The 19,127-nt window shown below is 38.7% G+C and overlaps 1 protein-coding gene across 1 annotated transcript in view; it reads left to right on the top strand.

The window, feature by feature from the left end:
* Nucleotides 1-326: 326 nt before the first annotated feature.
* ETNK1 (ethanolamine kinase 1) overlaps nt 327-19,127 on the top strand; it is a 28,486-nt gene continuing 9,685 nt past the window's right edge. The window contains exons 1-5 of the mRNA XM_024203243.3: nt 327-611; nt 6,158-6,417; nt 8,252-8,392; nt 8,959-9,101; nt 16,499-16,582. Coding sequence (XP_024059011.2) covers nt 327-611; nt 6,158-6,417; nt 8,252-8,392; nt 8,959-9,101; nt 16,499-16,582 — 913 coding nt within the window. The remainder of the gene's footprint in view (nt 612-6,157; nt 6,418-8,251; nt 8,393-8,958; nt 9,102-16,498; nt 16,583-19,127) is intronic.

Here is a 19,127-nt window from a genome sequence, read left to right as displayed (position 1 = left end):
CATGGCAAATCCCAAAGGGACGTGGCCTCCTTGCAGACCGTGCCACCTGGGTCGACCTCTGGTTAGGTCCTTAAGGGGTTCAGTCTGGATATTTTCAGTTTGTCCATCACTGGCAACCGTATCGTGCCACTGCCTCCTTTGGTGCCCACATTATTGCCAGTAGTGTAGTGGCATTCCTTGGTGTAAACACTTCAGAATTTGTTGATCTTCCATTCTAATAATATGTCCATACCAAGAAAGCCATCAAACCAAACTAATACTGATAGAGGCAATTGCTAGGTTTGGCTTTGAATATCCTTATTTCTGATCTTGTCCTGCCTCATAACATGGAGCAGCGTATGAAGATGGTGAGAGTCAAAAACATCAATCCAGTATTCTTCAGCCTTCCTCAGCACCCATATTTCACTTTTGTACAACAGCACTTCTATACATGTGGATCTATAGATCTGCAGCTTTGTGATAAGCTTGCTGTCACAGCATCCCCACAGATGCTGCTGAAACATGACAGAGGCTGCTGTTATACAAGCAACCACGTCTTTAGAGCATCCTCCAGTACTGTCTGTGATACTGCTCATTATTCAGAAGTGCTGCCATGCAATTTGGTAGTTACAGTATGTCTGTAGCAATAAGAAAATGAGTTATAAGAAAACAATCTAGGCTATGGCTTCTCTTTCCCTATTCCAGCAAACATTATATCTCACCCTTAATTATAAATTTTATTGTAGGGTGGGAGTTCATCTTCAGTATATGGAACTAAATAGGCTGCATTTTTAAATTTTTTGTTGTGAAACAGCAAACCAATCTAAGGTTGTTTATGTAATATCACTTATAAGAAGGGGATTAAAAAAAGACAAATTTAATTAACCATCAAGACATATATGCCTTAGAATAATCATGTGATCTCATTATTGTAACCATAGTCCTTCCTCTTGCCTTTCTCCATTTTTGTCCATTTATAACCCTTTTGATGTGTTCTGAATTTAGATAATCCCTGACCTGGAAAACACAACAATCTCTTAACTTTAGAGACCATGTATTTTTCCCTGCTTTTTTTAAATTTTATTTTTTTAAAGGTACAAAGGTCCAGACTTTAAAGGAATCTAGATGTTGCAACACTGAGCATTGCAGTGACTGATTGACTTAGGTGCCTAAGTCACTTTTGAAAATGAAACTTTGTCTCCTACATTAGTTAGAAGTTGCTCTGTTCAGCATTACAATGCCCAAGTACCTTTTAAAAATCTGGGTCGAAATTCCCAACTCTGCTAGATCTGTGGTTGCACAAAGGCCTTTGTAATTGGAAAATTTAGATTTGCCCTTCCTATTGATTTTTTTTCTATGGCTATAAAGCGATTTTAAAAAATTAATCACACGATTAAAAAATATTTTTGGATGTTTTCTACATTTTCAAATATATTGGTTTCAATTACAACACAGAATACGAAGTGTACAGTGCTCACTTTATTTTTGATTCCAAGTATTTGCACTGTAAAAAAAAAATAAATAGTATTTTTCAATTCACCTAATACAAGTACTGTAGTGCAATCTCTTTATCATGAAAGTTGAACTTACAAATGTAGAATTATGTACAAACAAAACTGAACTTAACAAAAACACTGTAAAACTTCAGAGCCTACAAGTCCACTCAGTCCTACTTGTTCAGCCAATCACTAAGACAAACAAGTTTGTTTACATTTGCAGGAGATAATCCTGCCTGCTTCTTGTTTATAATGTCAGCTGAAATGTCGATGACCTTTCGGGGTCCCTTCCAGTTCTAGGAGATAGGATATCTCCATATATTATTATTATTATTATAAAGTGAGAACAGGCATCCTCATGGCACTGTTGTAGCCAGCGTCACAAGACATTTATGTACCAGATATGAATCTTTAGCACATGTCCCTTCATGCTTCAACCACATTCTAGAGGACATGCGTCCATGCTGATGACGGGTTCTGCTCGATAACAGTCCAAAGCAGTGCAGACCGACGCATGTTCATTTTCATTATCTGAGTCAGATGCCACCAGCAGAAGGTTGATTTTCTTTTTGGTGGTTCGGGTTCTGCAGTTTCTGCAGTGGAGTGTTGCTCTTTTAAGACTTTTGAAAGCATGCTCCACACCTCGTCCCTCAGATTTTGGAAGGCACTTCAGGTTCTTAAACTTTGGGTTGAATGCTGTAGCTATCTTTAGAAATCTCACATTGATACTTTCTTTTCGTTTTGTCAAATCTGCAATGAAAGTGTTCTTAAAATGAACAATGTGCTGGGTCATCATCCAAGACTGCTATAACATGAAATATGTGGCAGAATGTGGGTTTTTTTTTAACCAGCACCATCAGCATGGAAGCATGTCTTCTGGAATGGTGGCTGAAGCGTGAAGGGGCATACGAATGTTTAGCATATCTGGCACGTAAATACCTTGCAGTGCCGGCTACAAAAGTGCCATGCAAATGTCTGTTCTCATGTTCTGGTGACATTGTAAATAAGAAGCGAGCAGCATTATCTCCTGTAAATTTAAACAATCTTTTTTGTCTTAGCGATTGGCTGAACAAGAAGTAGGACTGAGTGGACTTGTAGCCTCTGAAGTATTACATTTTTGTTTTTGAGTGCAGTTACGTGACAAAAAAAAATCTACATTTGTAAGTTGCACTTTCACAACAAACGACAGGTTTCAGAGTAGCAGCCGTGTTAGTCTGTATCCGCAAAAAGAACAGGAGTACTTGTGGCACCTTAGAGACTAACAAATTTATTAGAGCATAAGCTTTCGTGGGCTACAGAAGTGGGTTGTAGCCCACGACAGCTTATGCTCTAATAAATTTGTTAGTCTCTAAGGTGCCACAAGTACTCCTGTTCTTTTTTCACAACAAAGACATTGCACTACAGTGCTTGTATGAGGTGAATTGAAAAATACTATTTCTTCTGTTTATCATTTTTACAGTGCAAATGTTTATAATAATAATACACTTTGATTTCAGTTACAACACAGAATACAATATATATGAAAATGTTGAAAAACATCCAAAATATTTAATAAATTTAAATTGCTATTCTATTCTTTAACAGTGCGATTAAAACAGCAATTAATCACAATTAATTTTTTAATCGTGATTAATTTTTTTTTGAGTTAATCGCGTGAGTTAACTGCGATTAATCGACAGCCCTAATTTTTTCCACTTAAAAAATTGTACAAGAATCTAGTCTCTAAGGCATATTGCTATAACATACAATATTGTAAGGCTGGTTCTGCCTTTAGTTATTCTGAAACAATGCCCAGAATTAAGTAAAGCTGTTCATTTTGAAAGCTGTAAAGTCTTCAACTAACACTTTATTGTAGTGTTCTGGAGATACTGTATTGACGTTTGAGAGGACACTTGCATTATAAACGGTTGTTTCTCCAAGCACTTGGAACATCTTAAGAAAATTACTTATTGGGCTGAAACTTTTGTGCTTGGTAGGGCTTCAAGTGTACATACCAACATGCACATGTGGAGCACCACAGGTGTGTAGGAAAGCAGTATGAAGACAGAGGAATGCAGCTGCAGTCCTCTATTTGAATGTGAGAGCCAATATGAGAGTAACCACTAAAAGGCTTTTTTTTTTAAATGGAAAATTGTAAGGAGAACACTGTCAGATTACTGTTTTAAAATGAATGTCAGTTGTTACTAATAACACCTAAACTCTTAGTTTTGATTAGCATACATCACTTGTGCTGGCTCTTTACTCTTTTTTGCACTTTGCTCATCTTAGAAAATGAAATAGCTTAGTAATCAGTTTTCTTGTAACTTATGCATTTGCACAATGGTGTAAAAGGTGGCTTGCAAAAACTACAAGGGAATTCAGACCAATGTGTTTTCACTTTAAAAATTCATGAAAACCTTTCTATCAATGCTTATTGTAGCAAGCTTAACTACGGTAAACTGGGGGTAACTGAAGACATAAATGTAATGGCATAAACAGCAATACAAAATTCTCTATACATACAGATTATGGTTTCTGTGGGCCCATGACTTCAAATTTCTTGCCTCTGTTTTTCATTTAAAATTGCAGTAACCTTGCACTAAGTTGTTCTGTATTCATGGTAAAATCCTGTTTCCAATCGCTTTTCCATTTGTTGTGCAGATTTTTTCCTAAAACTAGGCTTGTCACCTGAGAATTTAAAAGTTTTACTTTTCAAACAGTTTTTACATTTCCCTGAGAAGTTGGATCTAATGAAGCAAGCCTTACTTATAGAGTTAGTCGTTACAAATTTCAACAAAACATCTTGCCAGAGTTTGCTGATTTGTCAGACGAAGTATTCCACGTAACCCTGTTGATTTTGATGAGGTTCCACTGGAAACCTGTCTGACTGGATTTTGGCCAGCTTGCCCACGCAACTCCCGCCAGGTGCTACTTCAGCGCCAGGGCAGCCTGCTGAGCAGCCTACTCTGGAAATGGGGCTCCCAATAGATCTGGACAGAAAACTGTAATTCCTTTTTCGTGGAGAATTCTGAAAATTTTTGGTTGTTCTTAAAGTGATTATCCATGTATATTCCACGGTTGGTGCACATTTACCCCAAGCACTTGTTTATTGTTTGTCATCCATGTCAGTTGTGGTCGCACCTATGTCTTGAGTGTCCTCATGCCTCCCATTTTGAGCCTCTAGTTGCATGTTCTCTATTCCATCCGTTGATCAATACAGCCTTTTTAGTAGCAATAATATCTGCTAGGAGGGTGAGGAAGATGCAAGCACTCTCGGTAGGACCTCCATGCACAGAATTTCATAAAGACGGGGACCTTGATATCTCACCCAGAGTTCTTGGCGGATGTAACCCCTGACTTCTATCACAGTCAGGTAATACGTCTGCCTGTTTTCTTTCCCAAGCCACATTCCAGCAAAGGGGAGCTAAGCATCACATTTTCCATGTACTTTGGGCACTTGCCTTCGACTTTGACAGGACCTGAGCCATTTTTGATATCCTCCAGATAGGATGAAAGGTCAGGCACAAAGACTTTATTAGATTTCTACCTGCATTAAATACGGCTATGATTTAGCCAACAAAGACCCTCCATTGAGTGTTACAGCTCATTCCACAAGAGCTCAAGCAGCTTCTGAAGCTCTTTGAGGGGTGTTCCAATACTGGAGATGTAGGACAGGTACTTGCGATTCAGTACGTATGTTCACCCAACATCACTCCATAATAGCAGCATCGAGATCTGATGCTCACTCTTTCATGGCTGTCTCACAGTCATGGTTCAGGTAGACTCCTATCACCCACTACTTATGATCTAGGTTGCTGCTTGAGTTAACAGCAGCGGAATATAATGTGGACAAGCACTTGAACCAATGGTGGTCCGTATGTATTTTGTGACCTGCCCTCCTTCCCTGCTAATAGAGTCCTAAAACGCAAGCATTCTGCACTGGTTAGGGCCATCCTTCAGGTGGGAGGCTTAAGGACACTTAAGGCGCAGGCAAGGCCCCAGCAGAGACATTGCTGACCAAAACAATCTGAACTGGGGTACGTGCACACCAAAAGTGGAATGTATATGGACAACACCTTACAGTAACTGCGGTCCTTCTAGATGTAAGTAACAGGGTTTTTTTGTCCTGACATAAAACAAAACCAAATTTTGAAATCTTAAAATCCTCCTCAAAATGGAATTACTGTTCTCTGCCTAGCTCTATTTATTTGTTTGAAAAATTCAATACAATGTCCTGAAATCCTGTTTTGTTGGGGGGCGGGACAGGTGGGGCGGGGGGTTGTGTTGCTGAATAGATCTCAAAGCAGTTGCTTATCTGAAAACTCCTATTACAGACCTACTTTGATGTATGTAGCATTTCTTAATTCTAGTGTCTTTCTCCTGTCTCTCTCCTTATGGCTTGTTACTCAGAAAATACCTTGAAATGCCCTTTTAAAAAGAAATATGCATCTTTCCACAGTACTTAGTTTTCCACGTCTGTGTTTTTTAAAGATTGTTTAAAATGTACAGACTAGCAAATATCTTGGTTATAACAGTTGTTTCTGTTCAACCTGAGTCAAATAATTAACTAAAAAAATCCACAGGATTAAGGGTGATCCATTAAGTGGAAAAACTTCCACCCATCTTTCCCATTTTTCTGATGTACGTACAAATGGGAAAATATAGAATCATTGAGTAGCTTACGTATTATTTTTACATTGCAGTTGTTCACAGATGGAATCACCAACAAGCTTATTGGTTGCTATGTGGGTGACGCAATGGATGATGTGGTTTTAGTTAGAATCTATGGAAACAAGACCGAGCTGTTAGTAGATCGAGATGAGGAAGTGAAAAGTTTCCGGGTGTTGCAGGCCCATGGCTGTGCGCCACAACTCTACTGTACTTTCAGTAATGGTCTATGCTACGAGTTCATGCAGGGAGAAGCACTGGATCCGGAGCATGTCTGCAACCCAGATATATTCAGGTAAACATCTTGAAAAATATTAAAACTCCACAGTGCATTTTGGGAAACTAATGTCTAGGGCCCTACCAAATTCATGGCCATGAAAAACGCGTCACGGACTGTGAAATCTGGTCTCCCACCATGAAATCCGGTCTTTTGTGTGCCTTTACCCTATACTATACAGGTTCACGGGGGAGACCAGCATTTCTCAAATTGGGGGTCCTGACCCAAAAGGGAGTTGCAGGGGGGCCACAAGGTTATTTTAGGGAGGTCACGGAATTGCCACCCTTACTTCTGCACTGCCTTCAGAGCTGGGTGCCCGGAGAGCGGTGGCTGTTGGCCCAGGCACCCAGCTCTGAAGATAGCGCCCTGCCAGCAGCAGTGCAGAAGTAAGGGTGGCAATACCATACCATGCCACCCTTACTTCTGCATTGCGCTGCTGATGGCAGCTCTGCCTTCAGAGCTGGACTCCTGGCCCTGGGCCGCCCAAATGGGGGGGCAAGTGGGGCAATTTGCCCTGGGCCCCGCAGGGGCCCCACGATCCCTGGCCAAGAATCCCTTCCCTGGCTAGAACCGCCTTTTTAATTTTTACTCACCCGGCGGCGGTCCGGGTCTTCGGCGGCGGAGGGCCCTTCAGTCGCTCCGGGTCTTCGGCGGTACTTCGGCGGCGGGGGGCCCTTCAGTGCTGCCGAAGACGCGGAGCGAGTGAAGGACCCGCTGCAGACTCAGCGCACCGCCTGGTGAGTACAAGCTCCGCAGCGGGTGGCGCCTTTTTTTATATCCGCTCCCCTGCTTTGCCCCAGGCACCCTGAATCCTCCGGGTGGCCCTGTCCTGGCCAGCAGCTGCCACTTTCCAGCTGCTCAGCTCTGAAGGCAGAGCCGCCACCAGTAGCAACACAGAAGTAAGGGAAGCAATACCGCATCCTCCCCCTACAATAACCATGCGACCCCCCACAACTCCTTTTTGGGTCAGGACCCCTACAATTACAACACCGTGAAATTTCAGATTTAAATAGCTGAAATCATTAAATTTACGATTTTTAAAATCTTTTGACCGTGAAATTGACCAAAATGACCGTGAATTTGGTAGGGCCCTATCTATGCATAGGAAAGTTGTCAATGTGGAGCATGCTGTTGATAACCATACACAGAAGAACTTATGGAGATGGCTGACTGTGTACACATTTTAGTATCCAAATGCTCTTCTGCAACAACCTAGTGTTCTCCCTCCATGTGGCCATGATAGCTCATTGTTTCCCATCCAGTCTGGAAGGATCGGACTTGGGTCTTGTAGGTAGTCTGCTCCCTCCTCCTCCAGCAGGCCACAGGGCACCATTTTAGGAGTAAGGAAGTGCTGTTGAGCTTTGTCTGCCAGTGCTTAGCTCTTTCTAGCCATCCCCCCTGCCTCCCACACTTCCTTGCTCCTCTCCGTTATAAAGCATACACCTCTACCCCGATATAACACGGCCCGGTATAACATGAATTCGGATATAATGCGGTAAAGCAGTGCTCCGGGGGGGGGGGGGGGAGGGGGGCTGCGCACTCCAGTGGATCAAAGCAAGTTCGATATAACGCAGTTTCACCTATAACACGGTAAGATTTTTTGGCTCCCAAGGACAGAGGTAGAGGTGTATATGTTTTGGGGAAACAAACTTTTTGAAGGAAATTGTGTGACCTATGTATTCCCTGATGAAATTTTAAATTTAAAGTAAAAAGTCACCAATAAGACAAATATAAAAAAAGAGATTTAAATGTCAAGAAAGCAGTAATTAACTACCAAATGCTTTTTGGCAATCTGCTTGTCACCAGTTGAAAAGTAAGAATGTAGCAATACAATAACCTTTATATCTTACAGACTCATAGCCAGGCAGCTTGCTAAAATCCATGCTATTCATGCACACAATGGATGGATCCCCAAATCTAACATGTGGCTGAAGATGGGAAAATATTTCTCACTCATACCTACAGAATTTACAGATGAGGAAGTAAATAAACGGTAAGTGTTATTTTATTAAATATTTGATTACTTTTTTAATAACTCATTTGTCTCAGTTTTCATCACATACCTTATTAACCAGCTGAGGGGGAAAACATAACCAGAGTGTTTTTTAGACACCCCATCCCCCTGACCCCATATCAATGTAAATGCTTCTAAGAAGCAGAATAAAGTGATGGGTTTGACGATCCTTTCTATTTTTTTGGCCACATTCTTCCTGCTCTTTCCTTTCCACTTGAAAAGAGTATGCATTACTAGTCTTGTTCTCCTCCCACAACTAGGACTATGATATTGTCATGTCTGAGAGCCAAGTTGTTCTTAAAGAAGTCACCTTTGTAAAAGTAATAGGAATTCTTGCCTTCTTCCCATCTTATGTTTCTGTGACTTCACTACAAGAGTGAGCAGTGAAATCTGGACTAAGATGGCTTACTCAATTATGTGTTGAAATAACTGGAATACAGAAAATAACTGACCAAGTGCACTAATGTATACATTTCTGTATAATTCCTTTATTATTAACACTATGCTCAGAAGAGAAACTTTTCAATTTTTTTGAACCCCAAAAGGTTCTTAAGTGATGTTCCAAGTCCTCAAATCCTTCAGGAGGAGATGGCCTGGATGAAGGAGAGACTGTCAAATCTAGGATCCCCAGTGGTGCTTTGCCACAATGACCTGTTGTGTAAGAATATTATCTACAACGAGAAACAAGGTAGGTATTGAACACAGCAGTAAGTAGTGCTTCATTCCATACTTGTGTTGTATTTGTATTCTGTGGCAATTGTCTTAGGGTGGGTATAGAATTATAATTCAAATTCATTAAATCACTTATGACTTTTTACTAATGGTAGTAAGTGAAGTAAATTTGCTGCTTGAAATCGAAGTTCAATGTAATGGTAGCAGTATTTGTATAAATATATGAACTGTCTTAGCAGCTATAAGCATAATTTTAATTCTAAAATGTTTTTAGCATGTAGAGAAAAATCTTTATATTCTTATTTTCACTGTAATAATTTAGTCTGTAAAAATGGATTTCAAACTATCAAATTGTCTTTTTGTCTTTGTAATTTAATAGAAGTCTCATATACATTTATAAAAGGTTGTCATGCATTCAACAACAACCTTAGGAGCTAATGTCTCCAGGTTTCTTTGTATTATCAATGTATTGTTCTGATTTGTCAGATACATTGGTGCCAAGGAGGAGTTCCCCAGGGTGAAGTATCATAATGATACTTATGCTACTTTCAATGGCTCAGTTTATATCCTGCATATGAGGTACATAGGCATCTTAATGTTGAAGATATTTTTGTAAATATTATTTTTTAACTCAGAGGTAGGGAGTTGGCTTATCTTGGAAATGGCAAATCAAATTTTTGTTCATTATTTTCAGATCTTGTAAATACTTGAACTCTTGAAAGAAATCCTTGTATTTAAAAAACAAAACAAAACCAAAAAACTAGGAACTATCAAAAGTTCTCATAGAAAACCTTAATTCCTTTTAAGGTTATTCCTTTTAAGGTTTGGTTGTTTAGTGGTTTGAGGTTCGGTTACTAAATGATGCATTCAACAGGCAAACATGGTGAACCAACAGTAAATTTGGGACATTGAAAACAGGGATATTATGGTGCAGAAAAATGCTTTAACGAGACTAGTACCTCAATTTCCCACACCTCCTCCCAAATCCCCAGAAGTCCGTGAGCTGAACTGAAAGTAACAAGTTAATTTTGTAGAAGCATGTTGGTAGTTGCAGGGAAGCTTACAATTGAGATAGTGAAGACTTTCTCTTTAAAGAGAAGTATTTAATTTCAGATTTGTCTGAGTAATTTAATATTAATCTTGTAACTTATCATGTCATTGACAATTAGCTTACCACTAAAGCCAACATATTTGTTTGAAATCATTAAAATGAATGTGAACAGCATTTAAGGTGTTCTCTATCAGACATTCAGCAATAATTGAGGCGTCACGTCTTAGTTTATGTGCCTTACAGCTTACATAAAAATTGATACAAAATAAATATTGAAGTTGTTTCTGATTTTTGAAAAGTGGCTTTGTATATCATTTCTACATCAACTGTGCTCCTTCGACGTGTACAAGTAAAAGATCTTTTAGCTGCAATCCATATATATGCAACCTCTCTTCTGAGTTAGGTCTTTCTTTCTTGCACATAAATACTAGTGCTATATGTTCTGCAGGCCAATGTAGCCATCAACTACACCTTTGCAGCACCATCACCTTCCAGTATATGCCCTTGCATACTTGTGTAATTCTATTAATTTTAATTAACTGTTGAGTTAGTTCTAACTATTGAGTAGGAGTTAGTAAGCAATTTTGTTGAGGTTTTTGAAAGGGGAAAAAACTTCAGTTGTTGACTCTGCAGTGCTAATAGGAATTAAAAAGGGGGTAAAAATTATTTTTATCACTAAAGTCAACAGGTCTGATTCTGAATACACAGATCAGACCTACTGAGAAAAGATGCTATTTTTAGTCACTTTTCATAATAGAACCATGCTTTAGTGTAAAATGCTTAAACAAAAACTATAATTCAGTTAAATGTTCACTATCACGGTTGATAAGCTTAACATTCCCACTTTGAAAACAAATACTATATGCTTCTCTTTTTTATAAACAGAGTGGAGGAAAAAAACAATGCCAGCAGTGCATCACTTTTGAGCAAACCTACAATAACCAGTGTGTGAGTGTTTAGTGTTTGGGGACAAGGTGGGGAGGAGGGAGGAATCTGAATGTAAAGCACTTAGGCTTCGAGCTGGTTGTAAATAACTGAATGGGAAAAGATTTGAAAGTATATGCAATAGCTAGACTGTGTCCATTAAAGCTTACATGCTTGAATATTGCAGCACATCATGTACGTTGTTGTAAGAACTCTGCAATACCGAGATACAACAGGTACTATTCTTATAGTAACCAAACCTCAATGCCATCTGCAAAATGAGTATTTGTATATTGTGAAAGCTGTATATTTTGTACTGTACACTTTTACGGTGCAAAAATTTATAAACCCGTGTTACCTAATCCAGTCTTAGAAGGAGGAACTTCATCTTTATTTTTGAAGTGGAAACTCAGCTTTAACTTTAACTGCAAATAAACATGAATCATATCAAGTATGTTCAGCCAAATAAAGATCCTTTTAAAAAAAAAAAAAAAAAACTCTAAAAATTAAGTATCAGCATGCAATGAATTCTTCTTTGAAGCTGCTTTAATAAGAGCACAAAGAACAATCTTAAAGATGCAGTTCGCTTTCTGGAGTTGTTACTGGCCTAAATATAGGAAGGTAGATAAAAGTTCTGATTATGCAGCAGTATTCATATCAGTTCTTTCAATCTCACCTTGATCTGCTCTCTAAAGAGGCTGGGTCTAAACCTGCACAAACAGAATCCATAATTCACCATTGGTGTTTGTAGCACTTTCATTAGCATGTTGTCTAGTCATGCTTAGGCCAAGTGTAATCAGCATACTATTTAAAAAGCTACAGGTGGTCAGTTTACACTAGCTCGCTCAGAGTAGATAGTCCCACCATTGTTTATCCCAACCTTTTAACTCTACCCTTTCAAAGACTATACTTCATTTCCAGTCTACACAGGGTTTTAAAACTTGCTAGATATTAAAAATAGATTGACGTATATACATACAGAAACAACATACTTTGTCACCGATGGCTTTAAGAATTCTTAAACCTGAACATCTAACCCTCTTTCCAAAGAGAGACTGAAATAAAATGTTGAACTCTAGCATGGTTAAATGGAGTGCATCACTCATTTGATGAGTTGAATTTGCTCATGCTGTGGCTCAGATAAATCTGCCTCTTGCTGCTTTGTTTAATCACTCCGGATATGAAAAATTTCAATAGCGTTACCTTACATAACAGATTTATAATTGCCTAGAAGACTTGTTCTCTGAAAGAAATAGCTCACAGTTTCACTTCATTTCTTGCCCTTGAATATATCTTAATGTGTGAACTGTGGTTTTAAATTTAAGTAACTGACAGTTGGAAGGCATTTATTTATAACCCTTTTGTCGTGATGCTCTTGACTTTTTTTTTTTTTAAACTTGAGCAGGAGTTTCCAAAATCTTTTCTAGACTCTCCGAGTATTCTCAGATACCTTATTACTAATGCTTGTCAGCATCAGATTTCTTTCCAACACTTCTAGAACATCTTCAGTTACTCCTCACTTTTCTTAATCTTGGCAAATATTTTTAAAAATAGCTTAACATTAGGCACCTACATAAGCAGCCTGACTTTTGAAAAGTGCTGACCACTTAACAGATTCCATTGACGGTTGTTACTCAGCACTTCTGGAAATCAGGTCACTGTAACTAGGTGCCGAAGTTAAGTGTTCTGCTTTTTTTTTTTTAAACTTTGGGTGAACGTATTTTAGTGTGTGTCTCGGAGATGGTATTTGTTCTGTGGTAGGGGTTTTGTAGTGACGTTCTCATCACAGCAAGGTGATACACCCTGCTACATTAAGCTTTGTTTAGTTCAGGCTTTCTCACTACTTTTCATAGTATCGCTCACTCTTAATAAAGAGATCATCTTGCAGGGCACTTCCATTCACATTTACTATAACAAGTTATCTCTTTTTCTGTTCATGATTACATAATATTCATACAGCAGTGGCTTATGTCAGGGGAGTAGTAAAGTTTGTTGAACTATCTATAGTGCAATAAAGAGCAGCTAGAAACAGGAGAGTCATCATTTCTTGACTGTCAGCTCCTTGAAGACTGTCAGCAAATCCCCTGTGGATTACCCAACCTCTGATTTCAGTTAATAAACACAATTTTAAATGCATCAAACATAAAATGACATGAACATTGCAGATCACGCATTCATTTTTATATGAACTGTGAAATAGTATGTAGCTTTCAGCATTAAAGCTTTGATAAAATACATATAACTGCCTTTCAGATATAGAATGTTGGGTGCTTCAATTTGAAATATCTTCTGTCTGGATAAACTTTACAGTGGACAATAGTACACAATTATGATATAACACTTTTATAGGTTGCACATTCCACAAGTGTACTTCATGTATTAGATTTCTGTTTTGGGAGAAGTTTTTAGTAGTAGTCAGCATTGGCCTAGCTGTTCCTATTGAAGTCAATGGGAGTAGACTTAGACATTTTAAAAACCCCAATCTAAAAGACTAATAAATTGCTAGTAGCTCAGAGTTCATCATACTGGGAACTAGTTGCTCTTCTGGATGAATTCATCTTTACTAATTCTTAGAGTGTATTCCTATAATTTTAAACATAAATTAATCTAAAGAATGCAGTGATAACATCATACAAGTCAGTTCACTTTCTCTTTATCACCTGCCTTATTTTATAGCAAAATGTTATAATAAAAATTAATGAAGTGATCCTGTCTGTTCATACTTTCTTGACACAGAAAATTGAAGGGAACTGTGTATCTTTAACCTTAATACTTGTTGCAAAAATTAAATTTAAGGTTGAGTTCCACTGTAGAATGGGTCTGAAAAAGGAGAGCAGTAAAATGCAGAACTTTTCTTTTTAAAGTTTTGTGTCTTTTCAAATGTGAGTGTGCCAAATTTTCTTCATCTGCTACAGATTAGGTATGCCATTGTTGCTGCCATGTGGCGGCGTGCACCGTGCTACTTAAACGCACTGACTGGAGGTTTATCGCATCAATTGTTCACGTGCACCTCCCCCAAAGGAGAGCACAGAGCCTGGTAACAGCCTCATCTGTATCTTGTTAGCTTCATATTCTTACTTTATAAACTATTAACTATAACTGGAAATAACATTTTTAAATAAAGGCTAGCTATAATCAGAATAATGGCACTGCAGTCTGAGATAAAATTTGGATTAAATTTTTTTTTTAAAAGTATGTCTTAAGTTGATACTTTGCAAGCAGACTTTTTACCTGCTATTTTTATCTGCTTTATATGCAAAATCCTGAATACAAGAGACTTTTTAAATGATTGGATTTTGTACTGGCTAGTTCAATCGTATGACAAAACAAACATTAACCAGGGTTGGGCTGTGCATTTTTATTGGTTTATATTTAACAGATGAGCTTTAGAGGTTATATGTGCTTAAATCTACAGCACTATTAAGGAACCAGCAAGAAACATGTAATCTGTTTCATGGACTTGCCACGCAGATAACTCTAATTAAGCTGTGACTTTGCTATGAGATCTTGGACTGCAGCCCTTGTAAAATCAATTTCCAGTGCTTTCAATACTTTTAACAGCTTTTAAATCATGGGAACCTCTTATCATGTACTGCTGGCTGGATGTTCTCTGTGAAGGGTGCTCTGCTTTAGTCACTTCCCTGGGTTGGTCTGACCGAGAACATGTTTGTTAACCTTCCAGGCAGGTTGCAAAGCCCACTTCTTCTCTCCTCCCCTCCCCCCCCCCCCCAAGCATGAGGTGAGGGTTGCGGGGTTGGTAAATATTTAAGTAATCTTCTTATTTATTATCTGTTAATTGTATGAGTTAGGTACCTAGATTAAAGGATGGGTGCTTATCGACACATTTGAATAAATAAATATGTGGAATGGGTGGCAACATGTGTAATGGCACTGATTGAAATCTTAAGTACTTGCTGCTGCATGCTGTTTCTGAAAAAAAATTACCAAAGCACTCTATCTGTGCAGAAGGTAACTCAGGAGATGCATGCTCATGGACACTTATAACACATTTTAACTTGTCCTTAATGTCCAGTTTTTAACTCCTCCAGTCTTTTAAGGAAATAACAGCTGCAATGTAGTTGGGTTAAAACATTTCCCCATATCTCCTAAAAGGTTATAATTCAGATCAAACTTAAAATATTTTTCTAATTTAAGCTTAGTGTTAAATTTGCTCAAGGATTAAACTTTCAGTTTTGGCTTCGAGAGAGAATAGTCAACATTAGTAATTGCAAAATTATTTGCTTCATTATTATGGCTTAATATGTATTAAAATCATTACTTCAGAGTCTCTGAAATTTGTAGTACAACCTTTTAGCAAGGGTAAACTTGATACCTATAGAGGAATAATCATGCAGCTTGGAAGGAGTTTAATAATTACAACATATTTCAGGAATAGAGTTTAATTGAATGACCATTAGTAGTTATTAAAGCTCAATATGGAGGAATACAAAATTTAAATCTGAACACGTTTGAGGTGGGTACTATTGAATAGTCAGAAATATATACCCCCTGCACTCAGACGGTTATAGTAGTTGATAGTATATTTTTTTCTGAGACTGCAAGAGCAGTAGCAATCCTGTCTAGCTTATATTACAACCTGATTTCCAGGTGTCCATTTGACTATTGCTATGGAATGGATTTACCAGAGGCGACTCAAAGGCCATCCAATCTGGACGTGATGCACTTCCCACAACTGCCCTCCCAGTTGGCCAGATAAACTTGTTGTAAAAAGCCATTAAGCAACAAGGGAGCGTTTGGGGTAGCGCTATTCCTTTTGTCCACGCTTACTTTATGCTGTAAGGCTTCTGTTACTTGATACCTGCAGGCACTTTGTTTTTGAGATGGGTATTCAAACATGGCATGCCATTGCTTGAAATAACACTAAATTCATTAACGCCATCATCAAAATCAGAAGATTGTTGAATAATTGGGGAAACGCTGTCTTGCAAAAAATGACTGTGCGCGCTACATGTATTCTGTAGTCAGGCTGCACTACTTGCTTGTCAAGAAAGTAGATTGGATTACTTATACTGTACCTATAACTCTGCTAGTTAAAAAGATAGATAAGTAATCTGTATTTCTACCTACTGTTAGAACTAAAAGAGTTTTTATATAGTATTTCTCATTAGAACGGAATCTGAGTTTCTAAGGTAACTGACGCCCTCTTGTGGTAGAAATGGAAACCTGAAATAGCTATTTTGATTCTAAATTACATAGTAAAATACTGAAGCAAGCTGTTGATCAGACTGTATATCTTCTGTCAAGTGAAGCTCATACCATAAAATTCACAGCCTTACCCTGGAGTGTCTCAAGAGTGCATGCAAATGGGCACAAACAGTGAGACTGAAATGTTGGCAGATGTTTAGGGACCGCACTGAATTAGGGCATTGGTTTGTTTGTTATGGATTCTTACGTTTTCATGTTTGTGTCTCATATAGGTGATGTACAGTTCATTGACTATGAGTACTCTGGATACAACTACCTGGCTTATGATATTGGAAATCATTTCAATGAGTTTGCAGGTAAAAAATGAATTGCCCATTTAAAAGTTAATTGGTAATAAAACAATGAGTCTTTTGTTCTTTTATATAGTGCCTTTCATCTGAGGATCTCAAAACTGTGACCATAATGAACCCCTCTGTGCCAACTGGCAAAGGCGTCACTGTTCTGTAATAGCAACTCCCATAGGCCTATCAAACTCACTACACATAATACATTTGTTTTTATAGCATTTATCCCTAAAAATTGTCACATAAGATCTCAAATGAAAGTCCGAATCTTGCTGGTCACATATGGTTGGTGTAACATAGTGTACATTGTGTGTAACATACTGATATGTCTATATACTGAAAATATGTTCTTAGGGCTTGTCTACACTGGCAATTAACAGCACTGCAACTTTCTGTCTCAGGGGGGTGAAAAAACACCCCCCTGAGCGCAGCAAGTTGCAGCGCTGAAAAGCGCCAGTGTAAACAGTGTCCCAGCACTGGGAGCCATGCCCCTTGTTGAGGTGGTGTTTTTTAGAGCGCTCTCTCCCAGCGCTGCGCCACGACTACACAAGGCACATTAAAGCGCTGCCAGTGTAGACTAGCCCTTATAGTTTGTAGCAAGGTTACTCCCCAGGAGAAGTGAGAAACTGGTTTCTTGCCAGACCTGAGATGTTTATCCATCTGTCTCTTGAAATGTAAATTGAGTATTGTCTTATCCACAATCACCAGTCTGAGCTAAATGCACATGGAGACTTGTGAGATTTAAGAAAAATAGATGAACAGCGGGGGGGGGGGGGGGGGGAAACGTTGTCTTGCACACTTTAAAGGTTTATTGGCGTATAACGGGACAGGGACAGCACCCTGTTATCCTGTACTTGAGGAAGTAATCGGGCAGAGCAGTTACATTCGTGAAAACAGGATCCCAACTTGTCCTAGTTGGAAACTGCAAGATAGCTTTTGGGTGAGATAAGATTGCTTTTAGACAGATTGTTGGCCTGTTAAAGTTAAGTTTAGTCTAGTAAGAAGCGTGTTATACTTTGTTTTATATGTAACCATTTCTGTTTCCACTTATTAGCCTTATCTCTTAATTTTTGATAATATACTTATGATTGTTTCACTATGCCTATATCTCAGTTCTGTGATTTTTATAAAGAATCTGATCCTGAGTTGTACCAGTCAACCTGTGTATACACTGATCCTTTGGGGACATCTTAGCTGGTAATTTCTGTGTGTCCCCTGTGATAAGGGCTGGATACTACAGAGGGACTCTTTCAGTGGACCTTGGGAGCTGGGTTACACCTACTGATAACAAGCAAGGCAAAGTAAGGGCTGGCATAGCCTGAGGAAATATTTTGGGTTCCTAACAGACTAGTGAGGTCAGGGAGCACAAGCAAATCTTGTTTTCACTGGTGGCAAGCAGATAACAAGGTGACTCACAGTCTTGGGCTCCCTAGGAAAGTGTCACAAAAATGTATTACGGTCACTGATGAATTCAACTTAAAATCTCTGTGGGGTGGGCTAGTTATGTCCCTACTTCACAGTTGTGGGAACTTAGGCTATGTCTACACTGGCAATTGAACGACAAAACTTTTGTCTTTCAGAGGTGTTAGTCCCCCTCCCCCTCGAAAGACAAAAGTTTTGCCACGGCAAATGCCAGTGTGAACAGCGCAAACACCGCTCGTTGTGGGTAGAAGTTTTTTGTCGGCAGGAGAGTCGACACACAACAGCTACAATGCGTGGCATGTCTGTGGTGATAAAGCCACGTTACTAAAAGCTGTGTAGTGTAGATATAGCCTAAGATGTGGGAAGGCTGTGACTTTGCCAAAGTCATGCAAGAAGTCTGGCAGAGCTAAAAATAGACCTAGAACTCCCAACTTCCTGAGCTCTGCCTTAACTATGAGATAATCCTTTCTCTGTGGTATTAAAAACAATATCATAGGGGCACTGATGCTCCTTCCCTCCCAGTGCAGATACGGTGTGGAAAATTCACAGTTGCCTTCATATATAATAACCTCTACCGCCAAATGACAGTCTTGTGATTCCTTGCACAACTTGCAGTTGAGACTTCGCTTTGACTTGATTTTTGACAAACTGAGAAGAGCAGAACAAGAATCAAAGCTAATGTGCAGATTTGTGTGTGATAGGGAGAAGTTAAGGTTTAAGAACATAGGAAAGACTATACTTGCTCAAAAAGTGGCTTATCTAGTCAAGTCTAGTTCATTGAATGTCCCTCTACAGTACTCTCCTCTTGGAGAGTTTAAATAGGAGTGCCTGACATACCTTACCTGTATGCTATTTACTTTGGGAATGGGGTTATAGTGGGAATTCCACCATAATGATTACAGTACAGCAATGTAAATACAGTACAAGAAGTTTAAGTAATCTTCTATTTGTCATAGTGTTTTCCAGGTTGTGTACTTCTAAAGCGGTCATGGTAATTCACTTTCAAAATTCTTAATTCCTTGATGACAATGTAGCTTACTCTTTGGAACCTGTTTGTACAATTTGTTTTGTTGAGCATTTTATACAAATTGTCCCCCAAACACTTTAGAGTTAATCTTGCCCACTGTTGTTCTTG

The sequence above is a fragment of the Terrapene carolina genome, unplaced genomic scaffold (assembly GCF_002925995.2).
Source record: "Terrapene carolina triunguis isolate 2854851 unplaced genomic scaffold, T_m_triunguis-2.0 Scaffold112, whole genome shotgun sequence".
Taxonomy (NCBI): domain Eukaryota; kingdom Metazoa; phylum Chordata; order Testudines; family Emydidae; genus Terrapene; species Terrapene triunguis.
The sequence above is the reverse complement of the archived record's forward strand: the minus strand, read 5'-3'. Positions and strand labels throughout refer to the sequence as shown.